This window comes from Lytechinus pictus, chromosome 2, assembly GCF_037042905.1.
Source record: "Lytechinus pictus isolate F3 Inbred chromosome 2, Lp3.0, whole genome shotgun sequence".
NCBI classification, from domain to species: domain Eukaryota; kingdom Metazoa; phylum Echinodermata; class Echinoidea; order Temnopleuroida; family Toxopneustidae; genus Lytechinus; species Lytechinus pictus.
The window spans coordinates 62,017,045-62,040,856 of NC_087246.1; the positions used below are offsets into that span (position 1 = coordinate 62,017,045).

General features: G+C 37.4%; 2 protein-coding genes across 5 annotated transcripts in view; both read right to left on the reverse strand.

The window, feature by feature from the left end:
- Window positions 1–866: 866 nt before the first annotated feature.
- Window positions 867–5,225, reverse strand: LOC135153250 (eggshell protein 2A-like). The gene is made up of 2 exons (XM_064095711.1): window positions 5,154–5,225; window positions 867–1,127 (listed from the first exon to the last, which is right to left on the reverse strand). Exons 1-2 carry the CDS (start codon window positions 5,223–5,225, stop codon window positions 867–869), a joined length of 333 nt encoding a protein of 110 aa, XP_063951781.1.
- Window positions 1,291–23,812, reverse strand: part of LOC129253846 (cytochrome P450 10-like) — a 28,363-nt gene continuing 5,841 nt past the window's right edge. Inside the window, exons 1-10 of one of the 4 annotated variants that reach the window (XM_064095331.1) lie at window positions 20,551–20,593; window positions 11,561–11,763; window positions 10,999–11,224; window positions 9,827–10,020; window positions 9,246–9,450; window positions 8,107–8,278; window positions 7,590–7,756; window positions 6,963–7,041; window positions 6,381–6,584; window positions 1,291–5,755 (exon numbers count right to left, since the gene is read on the reverse strand). In XM_064095331.1, coding sequence (XP_063951401.1) covers window positions 5,642–5,755; window positions 6,381–6,584; window positions 6,963–7,041; window positions 7,590–7,756; window positions 8,107–8,278; window positions 9,246–9,450; window positions 9,827–10,020; window positions 10,999–11,224; window positions 11,561–11,747 — 1,548 coding nt within the window. In that variant the 5' untranslated portion in view covers window positions 11,748–11,763; window positions 20,551–20,593 and the 3' untranslated portion in view covers window positions 1,291–5,641. Of the gene's footprint in view, window positions 5,756–6,380; window positions 6,585–6,962; window positions 7,042–7,589; window positions 7,757–8,106; window positions 8,279–9,245; window positions 9,451–9,826; window positions 10,021–10,998; window positions 11,225–11,560; window positions 11,764–15,759; window positions 15,868–17,427; window positions 17,724–20,550; window positions 20,594–23,812 lie in introns of those variants that run through there. The other 3 variants (XM_064095329.1, XM_064095330.1, XM_054892273.2) reach the window with 3 other exon arrangements.

Sequence of the window (23,812 nt, forward strand, 5' to 3'; positions counted from 1 at the left end):
AATGTGTGTGGGCGTGTTGGGGGAGCGCATGGGGAGTAGTCTGCTGTGCAAACCCTTCACTCGGGTAAATGGTCTGAATTGCAGCCTACTCATGCCTTGTGTACTGAAGGCTGAATTGAAACGGCAAGTTTTGAATGTGCTAGTCTTTGCGTGGAGACACACTTGTTGATCAAAGTTTCAATCAGGGTCTGTGCCTGCAGACTACGTGGGGAGAGGGATTGGTAGGCTGCTGTGTATCATGAACAATCGAAATGCAATCACAGTAGTAGGTATGGACCATTGCCTAAAGTGGTATAGCGACCTCTCGCATCATGCACGATAATATGTTTCAACCATGACAAACAGCAGCCTTCCAGTAATAGGACTTAATTCCCCTCCTCTATATTGTCTTCTTTCCGTCATCCCATTCCCACTATCGTTGCCACCCCTCTCTGTGTTTTTTTTTTTAATTAATTAAATATCCAGGATAGCCATTAACAAGTCTTTTGTAATTCATTCGGTCAGTTAGTTATCCCAAATTTTACAAATATTTTCGGACCCATTATTTGGGCTAGTTGTTCAGTACAGCAATTACAATACCTTAATCATAATTTATACCACTTTTCTATAAGTGTAGAGTAAGGAATCACAACCCATTAATCCACTATCTTAATCACCTATAGCACCACGACCATTGTAATCATCATCATCTTCATCATCATCACCATCGTGCACCGCCACCCCTATGCCCCACCTTCAAAATCATCATCACTACCACCACCGCCACCACCATCACCACCAACACCACCACTATCCTCCTAAGCACCATCATCAACATTGCCTTCTAAATCATTACCATCAACACCACCACCACCACCACAACCATCTCAACGACCATCACCGCCACCACCACCATCCTCAGCACCATCAAAACCGCCTTCAAAGTCAACTTGAACACCATCATCATCAACACCACAACCACCACCATCACAACGACCACCACCACCACCAGCACAACGACCACCACCACCACCATCCTCCTCACCATCATCAACACCGCCTTCAAAGTCAACACCATCTTCACCACCACCATCACTATCCTCCTCATCACCATCATCTACGTGATAATCATGATTATCACCACCACCCTAACACCAACACAACCATATTTATACAGTATCATATATATATATTTCACCACTCTCTTCCTCTTTCTGCCCATATAGACAAAAACAGTCTAGCAATCCCTACTTTTTGTGGGGAGGGGGTGATTAAATGCCGGAAAAGGTTATTAAAAAAGAAGAAACAACGTTATATGCTTTCATCTGTCTGTCGCACTTTATTTCATGATTTCATCTCATACCCATAATAATTTTAGTATAAGAAGCAAATTTAAATATGAGTTTCTTCATAGCATAACAGAATATTAATTCAGCAAACAATAGGATCAAAGGTTATAAAAGTGGTAATAAATGAGTTTAATAGAGCGCAACATAATCTGTGAAATATGTGTTTTCATATTTTGAAAACAAAGTTGCAATGCTATTTTAAAAAATAGCTTATTAGAAATTTAATGCACATAATTCATATGTGTATTTGTTCTACTAGATTGCCTATGGCTATTAAACATAATGGACGTTAAATATAAACGTTGAAATACAGACACTGATTTCAATCATACATGGAATACAAAACAAGTATATGATATTTTCACAAGGAGTTACGAGAAAGATCCTTCTACATTTAACATTATTTACCCGTGTTCAAAATAGAGTTACATTAGTACATTGAGTTCAATAATAATGGCTGGCTTTTCAAAAAGATAATGGGGGAAAGGATATATATTTCTTTGTAATTTTATCAACTGTTAACAGATGACTATTTAGAATAAGGGTTTGACATTCTTTCCAAAGGACTTGGTATATGTGACTTAATCAGAGGACACTGAAACATCGGTTGGGTTTCGCTCCAAGGGGACCTGGATAACATTACACAAAGCTAAACAATTGAACTAAGGATATAATTTCATGATTGATAACTATGAAGAATTAACCATTACGATTAATCACTTGGTATCATGTTACAGGACCCTACATGCGAGGCCAACTGCTATATCAACAGATACATCAAATCTCCTTGAGGATAACCCATTTAGCAAATATGTGGAAATGACTGAAAAGAAAAAACAAACTGTATTGAAAATTTGGGCAATGTTACAATTTTTGTCAGCTACCCTATGAATAACATGGGGGTACAGTATAATGTGTTTCCTTGTATAACTGCCATTTGATTTACAATAGGCAAGCCAGTGATGCAATGATCCTTCACTCTTGTCTCAAAACGCAACAGTTGCTGCGCATGATAGTTACTCTGCACCAAATGCAATGGCGAAAATTATGTTATTTTGAGGCGGAGTTATGACAGTGTAGTGATAGTGACGGTGTAGTGATAGTGACGGTGTAATGATATTGATGGTGTAGTGATAGTGACGGTGTAATGATATTGATGGTGTAGTGATAGTGACCATGTAATGATAGTGACGGTGTAGTGATAGTGACGGTGTAGTGATAGTGACGATGTAGTGATAGTGACGGTGTAGTGATAGTGACGGTGTAGTGATAGTGACAGTGTAGTAAAAGTAACGGTGTAGTAACAGTGACAATGTAGTGATAGTGGCAGTGTTGTAATAGTGGCAAGGATATGTTTGAGGTCTCAAGACCATTGATCAACATAGTTAACGAACATAACATGGACGTTGATTAGATTTGATTTTTTCTATACAACTTTGTCACCTTGACCTTGCCTTCCTGAATAATTTGTTTGAAATATTCACAAATATTTGAATTCTGCTAGTTATTCATTCATTTTATTAATTTGTTTGTTGTTTATATCATAAGCCTGGTGACAAATGAATTAAAGTTTGGACTCCTTTACCACAAATTAAAATTCTACTTACATGTATATGTTCAGGCAAGCAAAGTATGATCTCTCTTAGAAATTTGGTTGAGAAAACTGTGACACATACCACAGATATGCCTTCCCGTCATTTCATGATGATAGTACAATAATGAACTTGAAATAATGGTTTAGTTAAACATTAAGACTATAAAGTTATTCTACATGACAAAAGATACGAATGATACTTCTCATAGGCAAGAAAAATGGCTCGTGAGTCAAAAACGCAGTAAAAAACAATCCTATTCTTCATGGATTAGTGATAGTCTTGTTTCAGTTAGTTCATATAAGTTTTAAAGAAAAAAGACACGCATACAGGGAGTAGAGTAGTTTAAACGAATTAGTTTCAGAATGACCATTAATCAATATCTTTTCTGATTAAGCAATATCAACCAGGGGCGGGCAATAGGGGTCAACCATCACCAATTGGAGGGACATAAAGGGAAGAAGAGTAAATAGTGTAAAGAGAGTTCTTGGTCCTAGAATATAATTTCTTTGAAAAATATAATATGTCTTCTTAAGGTTGTCAGTCTCCCCAGTAAAAATACACTTGCACCATCCCTATTATTATGCAACCATTTGATTAATTTTGAAATTAATATCTAAACCCTTGTGAATTTTTGTGCTCTGCTTGAATTGGGATAAATGACATCAACCATAATACAGAGAAAAAAATAGAAACTGATCCCCTATCCCTAGATAAAAGTAGAAATATGAATACAGTCAAAATATGCAGTAAAAGGTAGGATCACGGCTATCAATATTCTCATAGATTAACGAATACATTTTGATAAATTTATAATTCATATATTTGAAAAATGGGGATAAGAAAACACAAATTGAAAGAAAATTAATACATCCTCCTTATCAACATTGTGTTAAACGCACGCAGAGCAGCTGCAAATAAATACGTTTTAGCATGTAAACATTAAAAAAAATAAAGATAAAGAAAATGCATAAATTTGGCAATTTTCCTAAATCAACAGAACATAAAATTAATGAAAAATAAAACTCCAATGTGTACAAATGTGACTTATTTGTAAATTCAGATCACAAGCACTCATATTTTCTTTTTTTCCTGTAAAAAATAACATGCTTTTTTGATATAAGGTGAGTATAATAAAGTATGAGATACATTTTTTTTGAGGCCTTTAAAATATAAATGTCATTTGAAAATGATATTTACATATGTACATAGAAAGTGGGAGATACTAAAAAAAAATCGCCATACTATGTACATATTTACAATAATTTCATATACAAAATACTGTACAAAATTTAGCAATGAATTACCACACAAACAGTAATGCATATCAAAACATATGCAACACTCGATACACAAAGGTAAAAAAAGGTGCAATTTGATAATTTTGAAAATCATGTTAATGTGGGTTCATAGCATATCATATTTTCTGAGTATTTTCATAAGTTCACATCACAACATAATCTACTGAAAACAAAGGATTGTCGAAGAAATAATGCACTAAGTGCATGACACAGGTAGAATTTTAGAATCAAGAATCAAGTAATCCAACTCTTCATGTCTTTAGGCCAACCCTTGGAATTAGCAGACAAATTGCTAAAAAAAGAGGGCCACAATCCAGATAAAGTAAATAGAGGTAAGTTGCAAACCAACATATTTAGCAAAAGATCCATGGATTTTATCTCTTTGTTACTTGATACATGCAAAAATGCATTATTTTTCTAACCTGTTTCACTCTTAAAGTGCATTTTGTTCTATTTCATAAACATGAGCCAAAGTTGCTCATATACTCAAAAGCTGATGTTCAAATTGTAGAATAAATTAACAAACAATAATTTTCTGAAAATTAAGTATAAGAATATAAAACATTGTGGCATAATCCAAATGAAAACACAACACGTTACTGCAGTTGAGGCACTTACATGCAAATGCAAAAGTTTGAGTCAGAACTATGTGTACGATTGAACATCACAATCACTGAATGAATATATACCTATATAAGATAACCTTTTTCATACATATAAATTTTCTACAATATACCACACAATTTGCGCGAATTTAGGACAGTACTTGGAAGATGAACACATTTTGTACAATACAACAACATGACATGGTCATTCAAAGTATTCAAACTTGCTCCTTCTCTCATTGGCTATTTGACAGGACACAAGGTGTACAAGAGAGAACCTTGATTCAAGTTCAGGATGGTACCCCTATTCCTATTCATTATACTCACTTGGAAAAGATGTTCATACGGAGCAGACATTTCTTGGTCTTTATGCTCGGTGATGTCTTTGGCAATGACCATGGATACTTTTGGAGGAACTTTGAAAGTCAGCCATTCAGTGCACAGTTTGGCAGAAGAGAAATGTTCCATCCATACAGTCTCCAACATCAACTTTGATAAGAACAGCACAGATGATCGTATATAAGGTCTAGTGGGCAACACTGCAAACAAACTTTGAAATCCTGAAGGCCACAAATCGACGCTGAAATGTTAGCAACACATCAAGAAGAAAACCACTGCTTAATGAACCGATTGTCTTTGAACCTCTGACATATCATCAGATAATCTGCTTGCATGATTGATGCTACATCGGTTTCATCTGAGGTGCTCTGATTGAGAACAGAGGTGGATTGTTGTTTACTAGGTTTGTCACATAATGTTCAAACAGACACAAGATGGTAGATAGGTACATAGTTCTAGTTGGTTTCTAGAAAATATCATGTTCTACTGATGAATCTGAACTGTGCAGGCCTGTCAGGAACATTTGTGAGTCTGAAGATAAGTTCCATGTCTTCCTCATGGTGCCACTCAATCTTGAAGTTCTGAACAATCTATGACAAAAGAATAGAGGTTCACAGATTAACACTTGGGCAACTATACATCTATACGAACAATCTCACTATCCCATCCAATTTCTTAAAATGAAAAAAAAAATTATGTAAAGTGCATGTAGATTTGTCATATGAGGGCGGAGGTGGTGGTTTATTTGCCATGTATTTTCACAATCAATTATGGAGGTGCCGTGGCTGAGTGGTCTATGGTCCATGACTAGACTTATGAAAGGCCGGGATGATCCGCGGCTACAGCACCTATGCTCTTGAGCAAGGCATTTAATTAACATTGCTCTTTTATCCTATGTTAAAAAAAACGAAAGTGCTATAAGCATTTTTGGTAACTACTGGTAACTTCTCTCCTAAAATCTGTGCATATAATTGACTGAATGTTGGTGGAAATCACTGACAAAACATTTCATGCACTTCCCTAGGGTATATTTATTTCGGTGGCAGCGGTGGGATGAACTGACCCCTCTAAATACAACCTAAATCCAGTTACACAAAAAATACCATCAATCATACAAAGAAGTGTATCTGTAAGTCTACAGAAAACAATGTACAAAAAGTTACAATCAAATGTAAATATTGAGCTTATCTCTTCTCGTTACCCCCGAGTACTTACCTTGATGAGCATGATGTATAGGTCTTGTTCAGCCATCCGCCTACCCGTACACATCCTGGAACCATGACCGAATGGGAGGATGAGATAGGGATCAATGTTCTCACACTCTGCATCACCCCTCAGCCATCTTTCAGGTTTGTATTTCTCTGGTGAAGGAAAGTACTCTTCCATGAGCCCGGCAATGCAGTGAATTCTGACGATCGTCTATGATTAACAAAATAAACAAAGTATTCAATCGATCAGAAAACATGAAATGCTTTCAACTGAGTAACTCAAGGAAGTTTCATCAATTTTTCAAAATCAGTTTTGAATGATCTGATTGCCCCCAAATACATCACATATTAAATTCTATAAATGGTTGACACTGCATCTGCAAATTCCCATCAAAAATAATTTAAAAGAAGAAATTTTTCAACATAAATTGTGATTTGACTTTAATATCAATCTACATACAATGGGCATCTTTACCACGTACAAATGACTAAATAAATATTCAATAAAATGAGTTGAGACAAAAGGACTCTTAAGAAATAAAAAATACATTCCATTCAATGCATTGTTAAGACATTAAAAACAACTTACATCCGGAGGGATTTTGTAACCAGCAAGGGCAATTTCTCTCGATGGTATTCTGTTTGTACCATCAACAGTTGGGAAGACCCTGGCAATAAAAAAAATTAGAGAAATTGCACAAAGTTAGTATTGTTTACTGATGCACGCCGTTTAGAAATTTGTAATCAAGATAATACTAATTATAACAACATAATTTTGTGTAATCCATGACAAAAAACTTTTAGAAAATAACAATTGAGAAAGTTCAATTTGCAATGGAATACATAATGGAAAAATAATCTGCTTTCAGCTGCAAAATAACATCTATGAAAAAAAATCCCCGATGGCATTCATTAATTAAATTTGGGCTAACATTTGACTGAGTTTAAATGACAACTGAAATCTTTTTAATCCCCTTTCCCATATCTTAAACAATAAATTCTTCTTCAGACAAGCTCAATTTACCCTCAGTTCATTTATTAGTCTAGCGCCCTCTAACGGGATAGCCAAAAGTGGCCACCATCGCCAAAACATCTGAACAGGAGGGGTCTCATATGCACAGGGGGAGGCAAATATCATCTCAAAAGATGGAAACGCCACTCATCTTGAACGAGAGTAAATTATACACAAGGGTTCTTCAAGGGTTCATTCACTCACCTGACAGTTTCTTTTATGCAAGCCTTGAGGTAAGGAAGATTCTGCAATGACTCTGCAGTGACTTTTGTTCCTGGTGGTATAGCTTCGTTGATCTCTTGAAACACCTTCTCTTGGACATCAGGGTTCTTAGCTAAGCAGTACAGGTTAAACGCCAGAGTGCTCGCTGTCTGCAAAGGTTGAAAAAACGTTTCAAAATCAATCAAATTGTCCTGCTATATATTGTTCTAATCAGTTAAACCCAGCAATAGTATAGATTCAAGTGACAAATGTATAGGACACTCGCCAAGTACGCCATAGAGAAAATTTCTAAAACCAAATATTAAAATATTTTTTGGGGGGTATTTCGTTATTGCACAATTCCATGAAGAATATCAGAAATTAAATTTTAGTCAGTGGCGCCGGAATATGATTAGCAAACAAAATAATGAAGGGGCTCTTTTGCTTGCCCTTCCCATAATTTTTGCAGTGCGTTCCATGTTACTGAATGAATTAAGTTTCACTTGTTAAGAAAACTCACCGTTTCAACTGCTGCAATCATGAGATCATTCATGAGATCACATAGGCTATCAATATCAAAGTCTCTCCGGGCCAGTAGGCATTCCAGAAAAGTTCCTTCAGAATTTTGAGGTCCAGTGCCGACAGCTGTCTTCATCCTTTCAAGTGCTAGTGTGGCATACTTTTTCGACATTCTGTAGAAAATGCAGAGAGATTAATTCATTTAACAGGTGTTGTTAATGCTTGCTTGAAGTCTGGAAAAAATATCAGATTTTTGCCATTTTTGTTTTTAATAAAATTGGTATTAAATGAACTGTGGAAGATTCAGTCTATAACTTTTGATACAGTGGTATATATAAAATTCTGAGATATATATTAAAAAAATAACTAAAAATTTGTTTAGGAAAAAGATGAAAAATGATAAATTAATGCTATAATAAATAATGCAAAAATATGGTTCAAATCCTTTTGCAGGAGCTTGCCCGATTATCTTAAAGGAAAAAATTGGTATCTAGCATTTGATTCTGTTCACATCTTTAAATACTGATTCGTTACATCATAGAGACTAGCTCATGCAAGCTAGTTTAACTTTTGACCTAATTAAGTATAACGGAAGTTCTTCATATCCAGGAGTTGGCCAAGACGGTAATTAGGTTCCCGGAGACACAACAGGGGATATCTAATTACTAGTCAAACAAGACTCCATCAACACTATCATACTTCCTACTTCACCAGTGAGGAACTTTTCTTTCCCCGATACAGAGAGATTAAAAGCCCAGTGGTGCAGTGTCATGTGTCACTTAATATGTCAGTAGCTCTATAAGAAAATGGGCAATTTGCAGAACAAATTGATTTTGTTGTGTTGTTTTGAATCACAAATCAAAAGTGTGACACAAGCAATATATAAGTAGAATTTTAAATGCAATCAGTTTACGAGATAAATCAACATAATCCAATATGTTAAATGACAAATATGATTCCTAAAATCTAGTTTTAAATATCAATACTATTATAAGAGAAAATTTCAGAGAAAGATTCAATCTTGCTTTTTAAGTTCTGTTGCACTAAAATGACGTTATTTATCAAATTACCATATTGGAATTCAAAACTTCTGTCATATCAGGATTCTGGTTAAATATCTGCCCCATGAAGTGAACTTACCCGAAGAAGTAGTCCTGTGCCTCTGTGAACTTCGTCCATGCCTTTGTGGTGATGCCAAACTTCCAGAAGGGAAAGCTAAAAGTAAGGTCTTTGAGACTGTCAAAGAAGTTGGACACTGAGACGATCATCTCCAAGGCTTCAGGGTTGTTGTCAAGACCGGTGTTCAGACACCCCATCCTTGTGTCAAAGACAATGGCACATGTGGCTGTGGACAAAATGGGGATGGGTGTGATTTAGATTAACAACAAATAGGAACAATTTTTTTGAAAGATGAGAACAATTGATTTAAAAATTAGAAAGACAATGATTATTCATGGTGTGAGATATTTTATTCTTCTACAAGATTATGAACAAATACTGTCACTTTTGGATACCTAAGCCTAGATCTGATATCAATTTCAAGAGCATTGCAAGCATACTCACTTTGTCCTAGAGTAGACATGCAAAATATATATCAAGATAAGACCATTTAACATTTCAACCATAGGTTCAGAAAAGACACGTCTGTAAAGAAAAAAGTTCAGATAAATTCCAAGCAAGAATTGAAATAAGGAGGCCTATTGCTCTAGAGGTCAACATACATTCTAACGTCCATCTTTGCATTTTGTGGTTGAAATCTGGCACTTCTTTAGATTCCATGTCTTGCGTTTCCCTCATCAGTGTCACAAAGTCATCTGCACATTCTTCCATGATGGGAATATAAGCATTCACACTGTGAGGCTTCATCAAGAGATGCTGAACCGGTTTCCGAAGCTTCTGCCATTCGTCCCCCTCTCTGTGAGTTTCAGGATAAAATATAAACGCACAAAACTTTAAGCAAGGAAAAAAAGTCAACAGTAACAAACATAAAATGTACAAAATGAATAATCATGATTGATATGTAATCACTGCCAAATTGATTTTCAAGGGCAGAATCTTCAAGTCTTTGACCCATAAACAGGCAGATACACCTCGTATGAATATGAATTATGTTTTCAAAGGGTATTATCATGGATTGTAATCAATAATATTGACGAACCACACAGTTTGTCTGAAGACAATTTTGTTGTTGGAAAGAGTGCCAATTTCGACGGAGGTAACATACTGTATCAAAGTTCATACCAAGCACTCAGTAAAACTATGTCAGGTGTAATTCTTCTAAAAAAATCTCTGCTACTAATACTTCAGTTGATAGGGTTGAAAGGATTGAAAATTGAAAACAATATACCGGAAAAACAATCTATATTTAATGCTGCCCATGTCCTCCAACTTTAAAATCATTTTTGGAATTTGGTATGGCAAAATATGCACAATGACGCACTTCAGGATTTAAAGCATACTTGATCTTCTGACAGTGTAAGACTCCAAACCTTTTTTTCTATTTGTTTTCAACATGTCAGTCGGCATTATGACGGAAAGCCCTTGACATATATTTCTTCCATAATGCATAACACGTTATAAAATGAAAAAGGAAACTATTACAGTACAGTACGCCATTTCATACTTTGTCTTAAAATATACCTGAACATATATAATAACCAAATAGCTATTAATAGGAAACATAACTTCAATAAATTTTCTTTAGATAACTTCGATTTTGTTCAGTGGTTGAACCTAGCTTTATCTGTCTGTAGACAACACAATCTAACACCTTATGAATATTTGAAATGTACTGAAAAGAGAACATAGACATTCTCTTGCAAAGTCAAAGTCTTATGGCAGGATGTTCTGAGCTAGGCAGGGAGTAGACCAACAATATATGTGGGTGACCTACGTGTTTGCCATGCCAATGTGTCTGCTCCTTGTCTGCCTGTATTTGACCATAGCATCTATAGGCGTTCTCTTTGGACTCCTCCCCTCGTTTCTGAAAAGTTCCCGGACATCTGTAGGGTCAATGATGTGGACATGCGTGACACCTGCCAGAGTCTCCTTAAAGATGGGTCCAAAGTTGCGGAATCTGTCCACGGTAGCTTCGTGTAGTTTGTCTAACTTGTAGGGGCCTGTATGAATGCAAAATGTTGACAACATTCACGATCTAAAACATTACTTCATCATTCTTATATCATGATTTAAGACATTCACTTGAATTCAAATAGAATGATCAACAGTCCATGTTGTTTTATAATATTCAAGCAACGATTCCCTAAGCATCAATTTTTTTATAAGGTCAATTAATTTTGAAAATTTGTGTTACATACGTCTTCATTTGTACAGCTAGCTAAATGATAATCAAGAAAGTATATATATAGAGTGAATGACTTATATATAAAACATATTTTCTAACTGCTAAACTGTAGATTTCTTGCTTAAAACAAAGAAAGAAAGTTGAGATTTACCAAGGCCAGTGTAGTCAAAAAGTGATCCAAAGAAGGGTACACCTTTAGGTCCAGGGATCTGATCAAAGGGTTTGACGTCTTCTGTATGTTCCGAGCTAACCATTGTACTAACTTGTCTGTGGAGGATCTGTTGAGCCATGGATGCAACACGGCAGGCCGATGTCCGGCCGACGCTTGATGGCAACATCTTTGACAACTTTGTTCTGCAAAGACACACAAATAATTTGTTACACTATGAGATTCTGCAATGATAGGAATAAAAAATTCATTGATCTATGACTTTATCTGTGCACTCTTGGTGAAAAAGGGGTAAACCTAGCACCTTAAACGATGCTTGATTGGAAGCCCTGAAGGCAACCGTTACACTTATTGTAATTCTGCATCTTTATTCTAAAAGATGCAAAACTGCTTCTTTTTTAAAGGTTGCATCTTTATAAACGCAAAGTTGAAGCCGATATTAGGTGATCTCGAGTATGAGACAACCTGTATTCAATTTTTCCTGATATACTTGAAATGAAACAAGTTATTTCAGGAATTCAATGTTGCAAAAAGTTATTCCAGGATGTTTGCTAACATGATATAAAGGCTTAAAATAGATGCCTGGGATCTGACATGATACGTTATGTACACACTGGGATAAGAAATGGAATTCAAGCTGGTGGAGGGGAGGAAATGGCGTACTCATTTCATTGACTGAATCGGTTTCCGTGACGTGACATGAAAACCATGAAGCATTGAAGAATGTGATCAAGAATATGAATCAACATTGCTGTTTACTTAAAGATACATTCCTTTATCCGCAGTGTAATGAACTCGCGGTTACTTCCATTTTTTCTATGAAATGCCCCCCGAAATGCCCCAATCTCATGACTTGTTCTCCATCCATCCCCACTCTCTCCAGCTTATTCTTTCTTTATCATCTTCTTCTACTCATGTGTAATTTAGATGGCACTGCTCTGGGAGTCATTCCATCGAATAAATATCGTCCTCCACCTTTGCCTCAGGTTTCAAGTTCAGCCTTCGTTGGAAGCCGGGGTGATTGACTTGCTACGGGAGCAGGAGGGGACCGAAGCTGAGCAATTTGTAAACACTTAACACCAGGCTAACGGGGACAGCGTGCATTGGAACAGTTGATATATGTATAACTATAAGCCCCTCTCCACTTTCTCCATCTTTCTCACGCGCACACTTGTGCACAACGCACACCCACCATAGCACGCATTCCCAGCGTTACAAGAATCGTTCCTCTTACACCCGGCCATAACTCAACACCTGGTTATTACAGTTAACTTAAAATGGCACAGGCATTCACGTTATTCTGTGTCATGAAAATGACATTTCTATTCAAAAAACGTATCAATACTTTGCAAATTAATGTTAAAGCTCACTTCCAAAAGCTTACAAAATAGGGCCTACATACATATATGTTTAAAACAATGGACAACATCCTACCTGCATCCTGCGTAGCCTAATACCCGTTAATATTTCATTAATGGGATTAAGAATAGCCTACAACTTGGAAAGTCAATCGCTATTCGTCATAAAAAGAAAATGTAATTCAAAGAAGCGAATAATCATGTGAATACATTTCTGAAATATCATTTTGACATGCAAAGTAATGCGACAAAATGTGCAATTGTACTAAAATTTCTTTCAAATCAACAATTATCCCTTCATTCAGGCAACCCATTTTCCCCGATTTCTGCAAAAAGGAGGGAGCTTTAAACATGACTTGTCTTATAAAGAATCTTTCATCCAAACACCCGTTGGTATTGAACCATGAGACACCCGAGGTATAACGCTCCGAGAAGAAAGAGGGAAGAAAAGAATACCTCTGAATTATCCATCAAATTTGAGCGAAGAATGGGGAAAGAAATACCATGTGTATAAATTCCTTTTGACATGATTGTAACTCCCTCTTCATTGATTTATTGACCTACGAAGGCAGAGGTTCACTGACATCACCAAATACTAGTCTCAAACCACCAGTCGCTTGGCATCTAGCTATTCAGTCAGACCGCAGGTCCCTATGCTAATGAGCAAAAAGGCCAGATTCATCCAAATCATCTCGCGGCTGAATCCTCCTCCTTGCAAAATCTCATGATTCGTGAGATTTTCTTTCTCTAAGAATTTACATGTTTTAACCTCAAGTTAAATGAAATATTATTGCACCATCAGGTAGAGTAAAAGTTACTCTTTCATATTGGTCATTTATTTTGTATACAACGTTTTGTTAAATAAGTAAATTTCTGGCCTGAAAATGTGCCTCAAAACTGAATTTTCTTCCTCTGTTTTCTTTTGCAAATTGTGCAAAACTTTTTATTTTGAGCCTCAATGATATCTTTATCATCATAAAGCTGAACTTCTGTACTTTCTCACAATGCCACTCTTGATATGCGGCACCTTTTAATCGGGTCAAGATCACACTTTTCCCACCAAGGTACAAGACGAGATTTCTAAAATTTTGTACTTGCAAGAAATCCAGAGTTCTGATTGGCTGGATAAGGTTCACAGAACAACAGGCGCGGGGTATTTGAGGAGATTACCACATGGGAAGTGTGACCTTCCCACGAACCCAGGCACTGGGACCGTTGGAATTTGCCATTGTGTGGTCTCTTTGACCAATCAGAGTGCAGTATTCTTGTTTTCAAACTGTTTTATGTACTTGGCAAATGAAAAGTGTGATCTTGACCCGATTAAACCAATTCTTATTTTGAAACCTATATCATTTCAAAGCATATATATTCAGCTTTATCATGATATAAAAATCATTTGGGCTCAAACAAAAATAAAGTGTGAAAATAGCAGCTTTTGTCAGGTGAAAATATTTTTTTTGTAGCATATTTTAGATCAAAATTTTAACCTATATTACAAAATCTTTGAATAAATCCAAACACATGACCTGAAAGAATGATTCTTCTTCTTTACAATGGTACCAAATTCATGAAATTCGATGTACAATTAGAGCAGCAATGACCGAATGAAAAGAGGTGTTTTGGTCCGCATCAAGCTCATTAAATATGCAAAACATCTCAAGTCATGAATATCACTTGGATGAAAGAAGCCACTTTCTTGGGACCTGCAGTCTGACTGTATTTGAATTCGAGAAAAGTTTTCCAAAGTTACTGGGAAACTTCGAAAGCAGTTTGTTTAAGCACGAATGTAAGCACTGCCTGCAAACAAAGATGCTGGCTCTGAGAAACTGGTTTCCTGAGGGGACAGTGCAAAATTAAAAATATGGTTGGGTAAGGGGGGGGGGTGCATTACAACAGAAGGTTCATCGGACTACCTTTCTTTCTCTGGTTTGCTCTTCCCTAATCGGACCCCAATCTGAGCAAACACTTAGAACAGCACTTGGGAGTTCAAGAGTTTAACTGCAGGATAAGATGACAAAGACGTTTATTTCTAGTTTGATAAATTAGTTCGGTTGTTGTACAAAAAAGAGAAAGAAAAGAAAAGAAATCTATACCTCGTGGCTGAATATTAAGCCTTTGAACAATTGAAGACCTTGGTTTCTTTGCCAAGTTTATTCTCCTTCTATTTTGGTCGTAAATACTTGATAATCGGCATTTTGAAAGAGTCGACGAAATAGGTTAATACTTTTGAAAGGTAATAATAACAACTGGTTGATCGCATAAACTTTAGAGTTTGGCCCACATACCTAATACTAAATTTCCATGTCGAAACAAGTTTATATGTAATTGCGAGCACAAACTTTAATGTGTAATTGACGTAAATCAAGCTATATATAGGACCTACAACCTTAAATCTGCAAATACTACACTAAATATAAATTTTTGTTCAAGCTCTGGGGCTCTAGAAAAGCCACATTGAAGGATTCCACTCACGTACAAAGTAGCTATTTATGTGAACTACGTCCAGAGAAGGTAAACGAGTTTGGTATTCTTTCTTTTTCAGACAAGACCAACTTATTAAAGCATATAATGATGCAATTTCTGTCTGAATTCAAAGTAAGTGGAAAACCAAGGTGTCACGACTCATCTCAATTTTTTTTAATAGCTTCATGTGGTATCAAACAGAAAATGAACAAGTAGAACACAAAACCTTGGACACAAATTGCCTCAAAATGGTAGATCGACAACCTTCCATAAATGTCTTATCATAATTCGTAAACTATAGAAGCGATTTTTTTAAAAGCATAATATACTTCTCTTAACAAATTAAGATTAAAAACTCACATTCTGACTCTACGTAGAAGTTGAAATACTGTTTAAAATGGAAGGGAGGATGTCTATTGGTTATGAGTTATCTGCAGTCGCTTTTCGAGAAATGATTCCACGGACAATGACACTCCAATCCAAAGGTTGACACATTTACTCAATCTAAACAAACGAGGTACCGTTTCCCATCCTGGGTAAATATTTGATTTAGGTTCAGTTGGAACAACTCGATAGTGCACATATACTTCTGGGAAGTTGGTTTATTCCTATCGTGAATTTTCACTTCTCCTTATTTCAATGATTGTGACAAGCCAGTAAATTGCTTTACGTTTAGATCTATCCCACCATTGGAACATCAGAGAGATACTGTTAGAAACGAAATCTAGAACTTTCAATATGCGTTGTCTGCTCAGTATAGTTCATGGGGATTAAAAAAAACACCAGAAAGAAAGAAAAATCGGGTGAAGGGTTTGCATAGCAGACTAGGAAACAATTGGGACCTTACAGCTGGAGAGTAAGCATTGTCGACCAATGTCTAATGGCAGCCAAAAGCACACCAATCCGACATTACCCAAGCCTGACGGTATACTGATTACATGTAGTCCCATTATCAACACTTTCCACCAAGCGTTTAATATATTACTTTCGATATTTTTAAAGTATTTAATCCGTATAAATATTACGTAAAGGTGCAAAAAGTGTTCCATAAGTATAAACACGACTTTGCTTAGTTATTAACAGTATACTTTTGTGAATCAATGTGTTTGATATGATATATGAACATCTTTCGGTCCTAACCTTGGAGATTGATACTGGTCTCTGTACCAGTTTTCCAATATGCACACAATGTTCGTCACGTTTCAACAGAATAGTTCATATTAATTTTTCTAAATGCTCCATTTCAAAGAACAGCATTCAAAACTCGTATCAATTAGATTCAAGAAGTTACTGTTCCCTTCAACAACTCTATTGAGCGAGAAAGTTTTGTTATTCAAGGAGGTTAACCGGATAAACGTGAAAATGCCAAAATTTCAGACTCTAAATACAGCCTTGCATCGACTTTATTAATCCAAGGAAAGGCGGGCAAAGAAGGCAACCCGAAATCAGATGTGCTAGAAAGATATAGGTCGCACTTGTCATCAGGATCGTGCAGCCAGTGTAGGTGTAAGGAAAATAACCCAAGGGGAAAGAAGACACCTAGCTTGTATCTGAGACGCTACCATCCCTAAGCTTATATCAATACAACCAGGCAAGGATGAAGGTGTGAACGACAGTCTCCTATCTACGGTACATGTGAGGGAGGGGGCAGGAAAGGGGTTCAGGTCGTACCATCGAACTCGTTTCACTTGATAAAAAGCGCGTACTCAAAACTTGGGATGTGTATTTGGTTAATACAAAACGTCGTTCCCTTTAGTGTTGTTTTCGTCTACGGTAGATCGAAAGTCATTATTCTGGTTGATTACAGAAACAAGCAAGAATTAAAGCTTCAGGTTAATGTAAATAGGGATAAACGCTGGTTAAATTAAGAATGATCTATTTGGAATCGCAAGCATTTTATACTATTTATTTGAACCACACCAGTACTCTAATTATTGCGTCAACATGTAACGAATGACATTACTCCAAGTGAAAAGCAAGAACACAAGAAAAACCTCAATAAATGAACTGTACAAACATAAAACTAACCTGACTGTATACATGGCGTTTGAAGAATAAATCAAAGACGTTATGATTATGGTGTAGCTATATGACACTCTCCCGTCATCAAGAAAAACACCTCTTGTCTGAACGAAAAGATATATCCTCGTTTTGTCGAAAAATCATGGTGACAATAAATACACAAGATCAACCTTCTTTTTGTGACGCTCACTGTGGTACCACTTGGAACCAGGTCTCTATGGGACAGGTAAGCACTATCATTAGTGATCTCCTCATCAGCAGCAGCTTCGGTAGTAGCAGCAATAGCAGCGGCTAGGGACGATGTGGTATGACAGGACTATCTAAGCCACCAATTAGCGCGGGACCCTGCTTGTAAGGGGGTGATTGGTATTAAGCTGTCACTGACACTTGGAATGCGACACGTTTCGACCATTCCCCTCCCGCCCTCCACCACCACGAGATAGTGCGTGACAGATTATCAGCAAAGAAAAGGGGATCCACTGGACCCCGTGCCATGTTATTCTAACACCCAGACGCCATGGGATCCAAACGCCTCTATCCATTCTCAAGTGGGCAAATTAAACTAAATTCGACAAATCTTAACTGAGAACGAGACCTTGACTAACTTTAAAGTCAGTTGCTTAACTGTTAATCGTTTCTTATTAAATTCAAGAAATTATTCAAACTTCCCTCCTTTCGAAATGGAGACTGCAGTGCTGATAGAGTCCTCCTGATCTTCGCTAGCCGAGACCGACGTGGATTAATCACCATTTAACATGACCGGGTTCGGAATTTCAGATATTCCTATCCCATCGCTAACTTGGCCCAGTTTAAGGTTAGCCGCACGTGGTTGGAATTCACATCTAGTTAACCCCTCTTAGGTACCCCCATTCCTGGATAAACCAGTGCTCGAAAAAAATCCGATGACTGATAAACCATCCATCTATAAAACTGTTTCTTTGTCAAGTTTATAGGCAATGGGGAATGTGTGCGCGTGCGTGAAAGTGTGCGCGTGTATGGGTACGTTACTTTCGCATTCCACATCAAATTATGAACGGGCCACCGACAGGGAAATCAACACTTACGGAGTTAGTTCCTATATGCACCCCATATAGGGTCAGAAGAATATCACACTGCGGTTAAACCACAGTTTTCTTGGGAGAACTTTGCCTCCTGACCGGCAGCAGGGAATCAGGGTTATCGAGACCGAACGGTTTCCCGGAGGATGCACTTTAAAACAATGACCTCAATACTTCACTGATCCTCTTGCTCTGCTCATGCAGTTCAATGTACTTTGCCATGGTAAGCCCATGTTAAATTAACTAATATGGAAAGGTAGATGTACCAATGGGAGAAAGCTGTGCGTGAAGCGACAACCCGCGGCGAGAGATTTGACGATCTCATAGCAGTCAATATAAATGAACCATACTTTCGTAAAATCACTTAAATACACGTGAAAATATTGTAATTTTAGATATCACTGTATAATTGTTCATGTGTTGGTTTGCGAAAGGAAGAAAAACATTATCCAGCATGATTTTTTCTCTATATTTTGATCTGTTGACTGAACACGAATTGCAAAAAGGTACTTTTCTCTCATTTGACTTTGTATTCCAGAGATCATGGAAACAGTATCTAATTAATTGCAAATGCAGTCGTACGTTTGATCTTTTTTCATGAAAAGTATATTTAGAGAGATATGGTTTCATCACGAACTCGTAACTGATGAGGCTTAATACCGTGGTTCACGGCAATGGCAAGAGCCATCGGCGTTATAAATTTCAGAATATTGCGCGAATTTCTGTCGTTTTCATATTCATTGACTATCTATTCATCACGTTTAGCCGACAGTGAAAGCAAACTTCATGAAATATCAACATTTTTCTCGCGCTTCATGGCGTACAAAATAGTTTTAGCATATCAGATCTAATTCTATACGGTTTCTGTTAGGTGTGAACAAACTTTAACACAATTTACTTTCGAAATATTTCATGCAACGTCGCTATTAACTGCCATTCATGAACGATTCTGACATAGCCTAATTTCCTGAGAAGCAATTAGCACATCTCCTGTTCATCGAATCCAATGAGTGGAAAAATCTGTCTTTCGAAGTATTTGGCGCCACCGAGAAGACAGGAACGTATCACTTTGACATATAACTGACACTTTGCTTGCGCCTGAAGACTAGGTCTACTTGGCAGCTGACAAAAGCCTCTGACGTGAATGAATGTACACTCGTCAGTGTAACATACCTTGTAATAGGCTCTCATTCGTATGCTCGCTGGCGACTGACACAAGTCAACGACCCCCACACGGAAGTAGATCGGCATGCACACGGGAGAAAGCTGTCTGTTTGAATTACTTGCACTACCCTCGTAAATGCCGCCAGTTCACTCCTCGTGCTGCTCCATAACCTGAAGATCACTCTCACATGGGCTACATTCTCACTGCCTATCATTTTTTATGGCATAAATGAGTAGCATTCAAAGGCAAATGCTTTTGTAAGGATGAATAATGTTATGCTACATAAAATTGAATAATTACAATGCCTCGCTCACCACTAGTCCAAACCATGCATGTATTTTCCTCACCGAATTGTTCTACCCCATGAGATCACGATAATCTTGTCCTTTTCCATCTACCTCCTGCTAAATCACACTTTGCTAAAAAGGGTATCAGACGATTCTATGGTTATAAACTCTGTTTTGAGAAACAAAAGTGAAGTTATACATGCCTTTTAAACATGAAAATTGTTTCTTTAACTACGGATAGGGACTTGTATAGCTTCGGATGGTCCTGTGGTAGTTCTAATGATATTGTTTTTGACAGGTCCTGAATAAAAACGGTCTGGTAAATGGGGGAAAATGTCTACTGAATCATAGAAATTGATGGCACGACTCGCATGAAAGTGACACCATAAGAGACATCGAAATTACAGCCACGCAAGGCCGGATCCCCCTGGGTAAAACGTCTATCATTGATTTGTCATCTAAGTTTTTCTGTCCGATTTGTCAGGCAATTACGTGCTCTGGCACTGGTGGCAACATGACAAAATAGTTCGATAACTGAGAATTCCTAAATGTTTCTCGTTTCTTAACGGACTCTTACAGGAGACTTCCATCGGAAAACGAGACACCATTCTGATTTTACCTTTGAATTCTTACGAAAAGGAGACTCCCATCCCGAATTCCTAAGACATAATTTTGTGAGTGACCCAATTAGCATTCCGAAAGAAGGAGGGCATATTGCTTCAGTTGCTGAGAAAGTAAGAATTTGTTGTGTAATTACGCGAACATTCACCGACCTCCAAAATACGTCTAGTGAATGAATGGATAATTACAGAGGGTGGGTGGTATTTTTCGCGATACTGTTATTCTATTCATTGCGATATGAAAAGGATATCATTACTGACAGCCATGCATAGCAAGAAGGTGGGAATAAAATAGCAAACACAATCCTTGAAAAGCCGAAGGACATACCTGAAATCATCTTCAGACAAGAAGAGAAGTGAAAAGAAAAAGAAAGAATGAGCACCAGAATACAACTTTATCTGGACTTCCCATCGACAGATAAAATAACAATTCGTCTTACAGCGGAAGGGTGGCACAAAGCATGAGCAAAATTCAAGATGATGTTCTGCAATTAATCATGTTACCATCCAACGACTGATGCCAATGTTTGCTGCCCTGGCAACAAGCAAGACAAACACAGCGTTTTCAACGAACAGCTGACGGGGAGAAGTGACGTGACGTGGGAGCAGCGAAAAGTGAAGGAGCTAGCCCCTTTCAGCTCGGCCTGCGATGCCAATGACCTTAGGGGGAAGTCATTCGCTATGAGTCAATGACACTATCCATTAAACGGAGCTCTTTCCTGATCAGTCTAATGATACGAACCTGTTTATAGTCGCTTTGAGAGTTGACAAGAACAAGAATGACAAGCCCCATGTTGCATGGTCTCGCTTTCCTAATTTCACAAAGCTTCAGAAAATATTTAAGACGCGCGATGACTCTGAGTAATGTCAAGCTTGAAAATAAGCAAATAGGTGTCGACAGTTTACACCGATATGTAATGTCACGTGACCGAATTTCTAAAATCGAGGGCAATTATCACGAATGTCCGATTAAATAAACCATGTGTGCAGTATGAGATTCATGAAGTAATTCAATCATAAAGGGGCTAATGAAGTAGTAGCATACGTTTTAATCTATATGTGTACTACTAACTACTAACTAATTTTTTAAACAGGGGACTACTGACGACATACTAGGTATATTGACAGAGCAGGGAGAGGCAGAGATGCGCGAGGAAGCTTATCACCGTGCACGTGAGATAGCAGGGGTAATTTGCACTCATTAGATGAGAAATTGATGATTCTAGAGCGAGGATAGGTGATGGCCTTAGATACAGGTGTGTGGCACAGGCAAAGGCCAGGGAGGACAAAACACACAGGATATCACGAATGAATTGATTAGGAGGCAATCAAAGGTTTACCCAAGTGCTAGGTTGTGCATTCAGCCTGCTGGTATTCACGGGCTTATATACAGTCCCATCTGCATCCCAAGTGACAGGGCTGTGAAACACTTCAAATCTTCCGCATCAATGAATTCCCCGGGAATTGCTTCATAAGTGAGATTGTAATCACGGCGCAAGTGACCGGAAGTGCATAATCATCGTTCGGTTTACATTTCTTGATGATCTCTGTACACCTTGAAGGCGACTACGGCACGGAGTGACCGTTAGTATGGGGCTAATATTTTGATTGATGGGGGCATGAAGATGTTCATTGACCTTTTCAACTGGAAGTGCTGTTACCTACTGCTAAAAGAGTGCCTCCCTGACGACGGTCTATTCAGCACGGATGACAGTTAGCATGCCACGCATATCATCAGACTATTCTTAGGTATCAAGAAGGGGACCATATCCTTATCTTACATCCAGGCACTTTGGATTGCACTGGGTTTCCTTTACACAATTGCTATCAATTACTATCCCAAGTATTCATTTCATTGACCTTGCAGAAACTAGGGAATAAAGTGTTCTGTCAAGACAAGCCGAATGCGCTATCTTCTGTAGATCAAGAACTATTATTGGGACAAATCTATCTCACCGGTTCCAAGTTATGCAAACAACGCGAATGACACAATTTCAGTGCGACAGTGACCTCTTTACTTAAAGAAATAAACTCTGGTCCTCGCTGGACCCCGATGTAAAAGATAGTAAACTGATGTGGAGCAATTGATGAATGATTGATTGGGGGTAAAAGCATGGACATTGAATAGTTTTTATATGGGGATGGTGACGTGAGAATTCTAGGGTTGTGACGTGACACGCAACAATCATCACCCTGAAGCCCCAAACCCCGATCTCTTCACGTCATTTTGAATCCATGTTGAACAGTTGCCAATCGTGTTTCATCACTGGTGTATGATGTTCATTTTGATGGCTTTATAAAGAGTACATTGCTCCACTGGCTCTGATCCCTTTCTAGGAATTGGTGTAAGAATGTTAAAGCAACATTTCTTGCCTCGATAAAACAAAAACAAATCACACAATCTTTTTTTAAAATCCTTTATATACAAGTAATTTATCTGGTTAAAAGGTATTTTTGTAACTACCCAACAATCGATGTCTAATGAGACAAAATAATCAAATCAAAGTGGAATTCTCTTGCGACGTGATTGAGTTTACAAGGTCCTTACTCATTTTTATGTGACTTAAATTGGAGCAATTTCTTATCATTTTCTGTTGAAAAATCTAAAATAACATATCGCTTCCAAATCAATTTCAACAATAAATCATCTCCCTCTTTAAGACATGTCAACATGTTGAGTCCTGAGATCAGATGAGAATATTTGTCAATGACCAAATAGACAGGTAGAATCCATTAACAAGTCTTTAGCATCTGGAATGAGACCATGTGCGATCTATTCGTTTAGTCTGCGTGGGTGTCCTGTCGGTTGAAATCATAACCTGTCCATGAAAATCGATGACGTTACAGATGGCATAAATGACGCGAGAAAATACTTCATAACCCGTCTACATGATTCAAACGAGCAGTGCACGACTCCTGTTTCAAACAGAGGGTCGTATGTTCGAATCCCAGCCATGGCGTATTTTCCTTCAGCAAGAACTTTATTCACACTGAGAGCGTTTAACAGGCCTTTAAATAAAGATTTGTTATTATGTGTCAGAAACCATGATCGATAGTGAAGGTACATGGTTATAATTTACCCTCATGTGACATGAGTTTTTTGCAAATTGTAAAAAAAAAACTGAGTAAATGACATCACTTTATACACTTTTTACTGAAGTGGTTTTCAATTATTGAGGTTTACGATATTTAAACTTAAGATCGAGAAAGATGCTTACCAATATAAAATTGAAATGAACTAAAAGAATACGAAATAGAGGT

Excerpts from the sequence above, each read along its gene's own strand:
- LOC135153250 (XM_064095711.1), bottom strand. The coding sequence starts at position 5,225 with ATGGTCATTGCCAAAGACATCACCGAGCATAAAGACCAAGAAATGTCT. Across the intron at positions 1,128-5,153 it reads CGTATGAACATCTTTTCCAA|GGTGGTGGTGATAATCATGA; the intron begins GTGAGTATAATG and ends TGTTGGTGTTAG.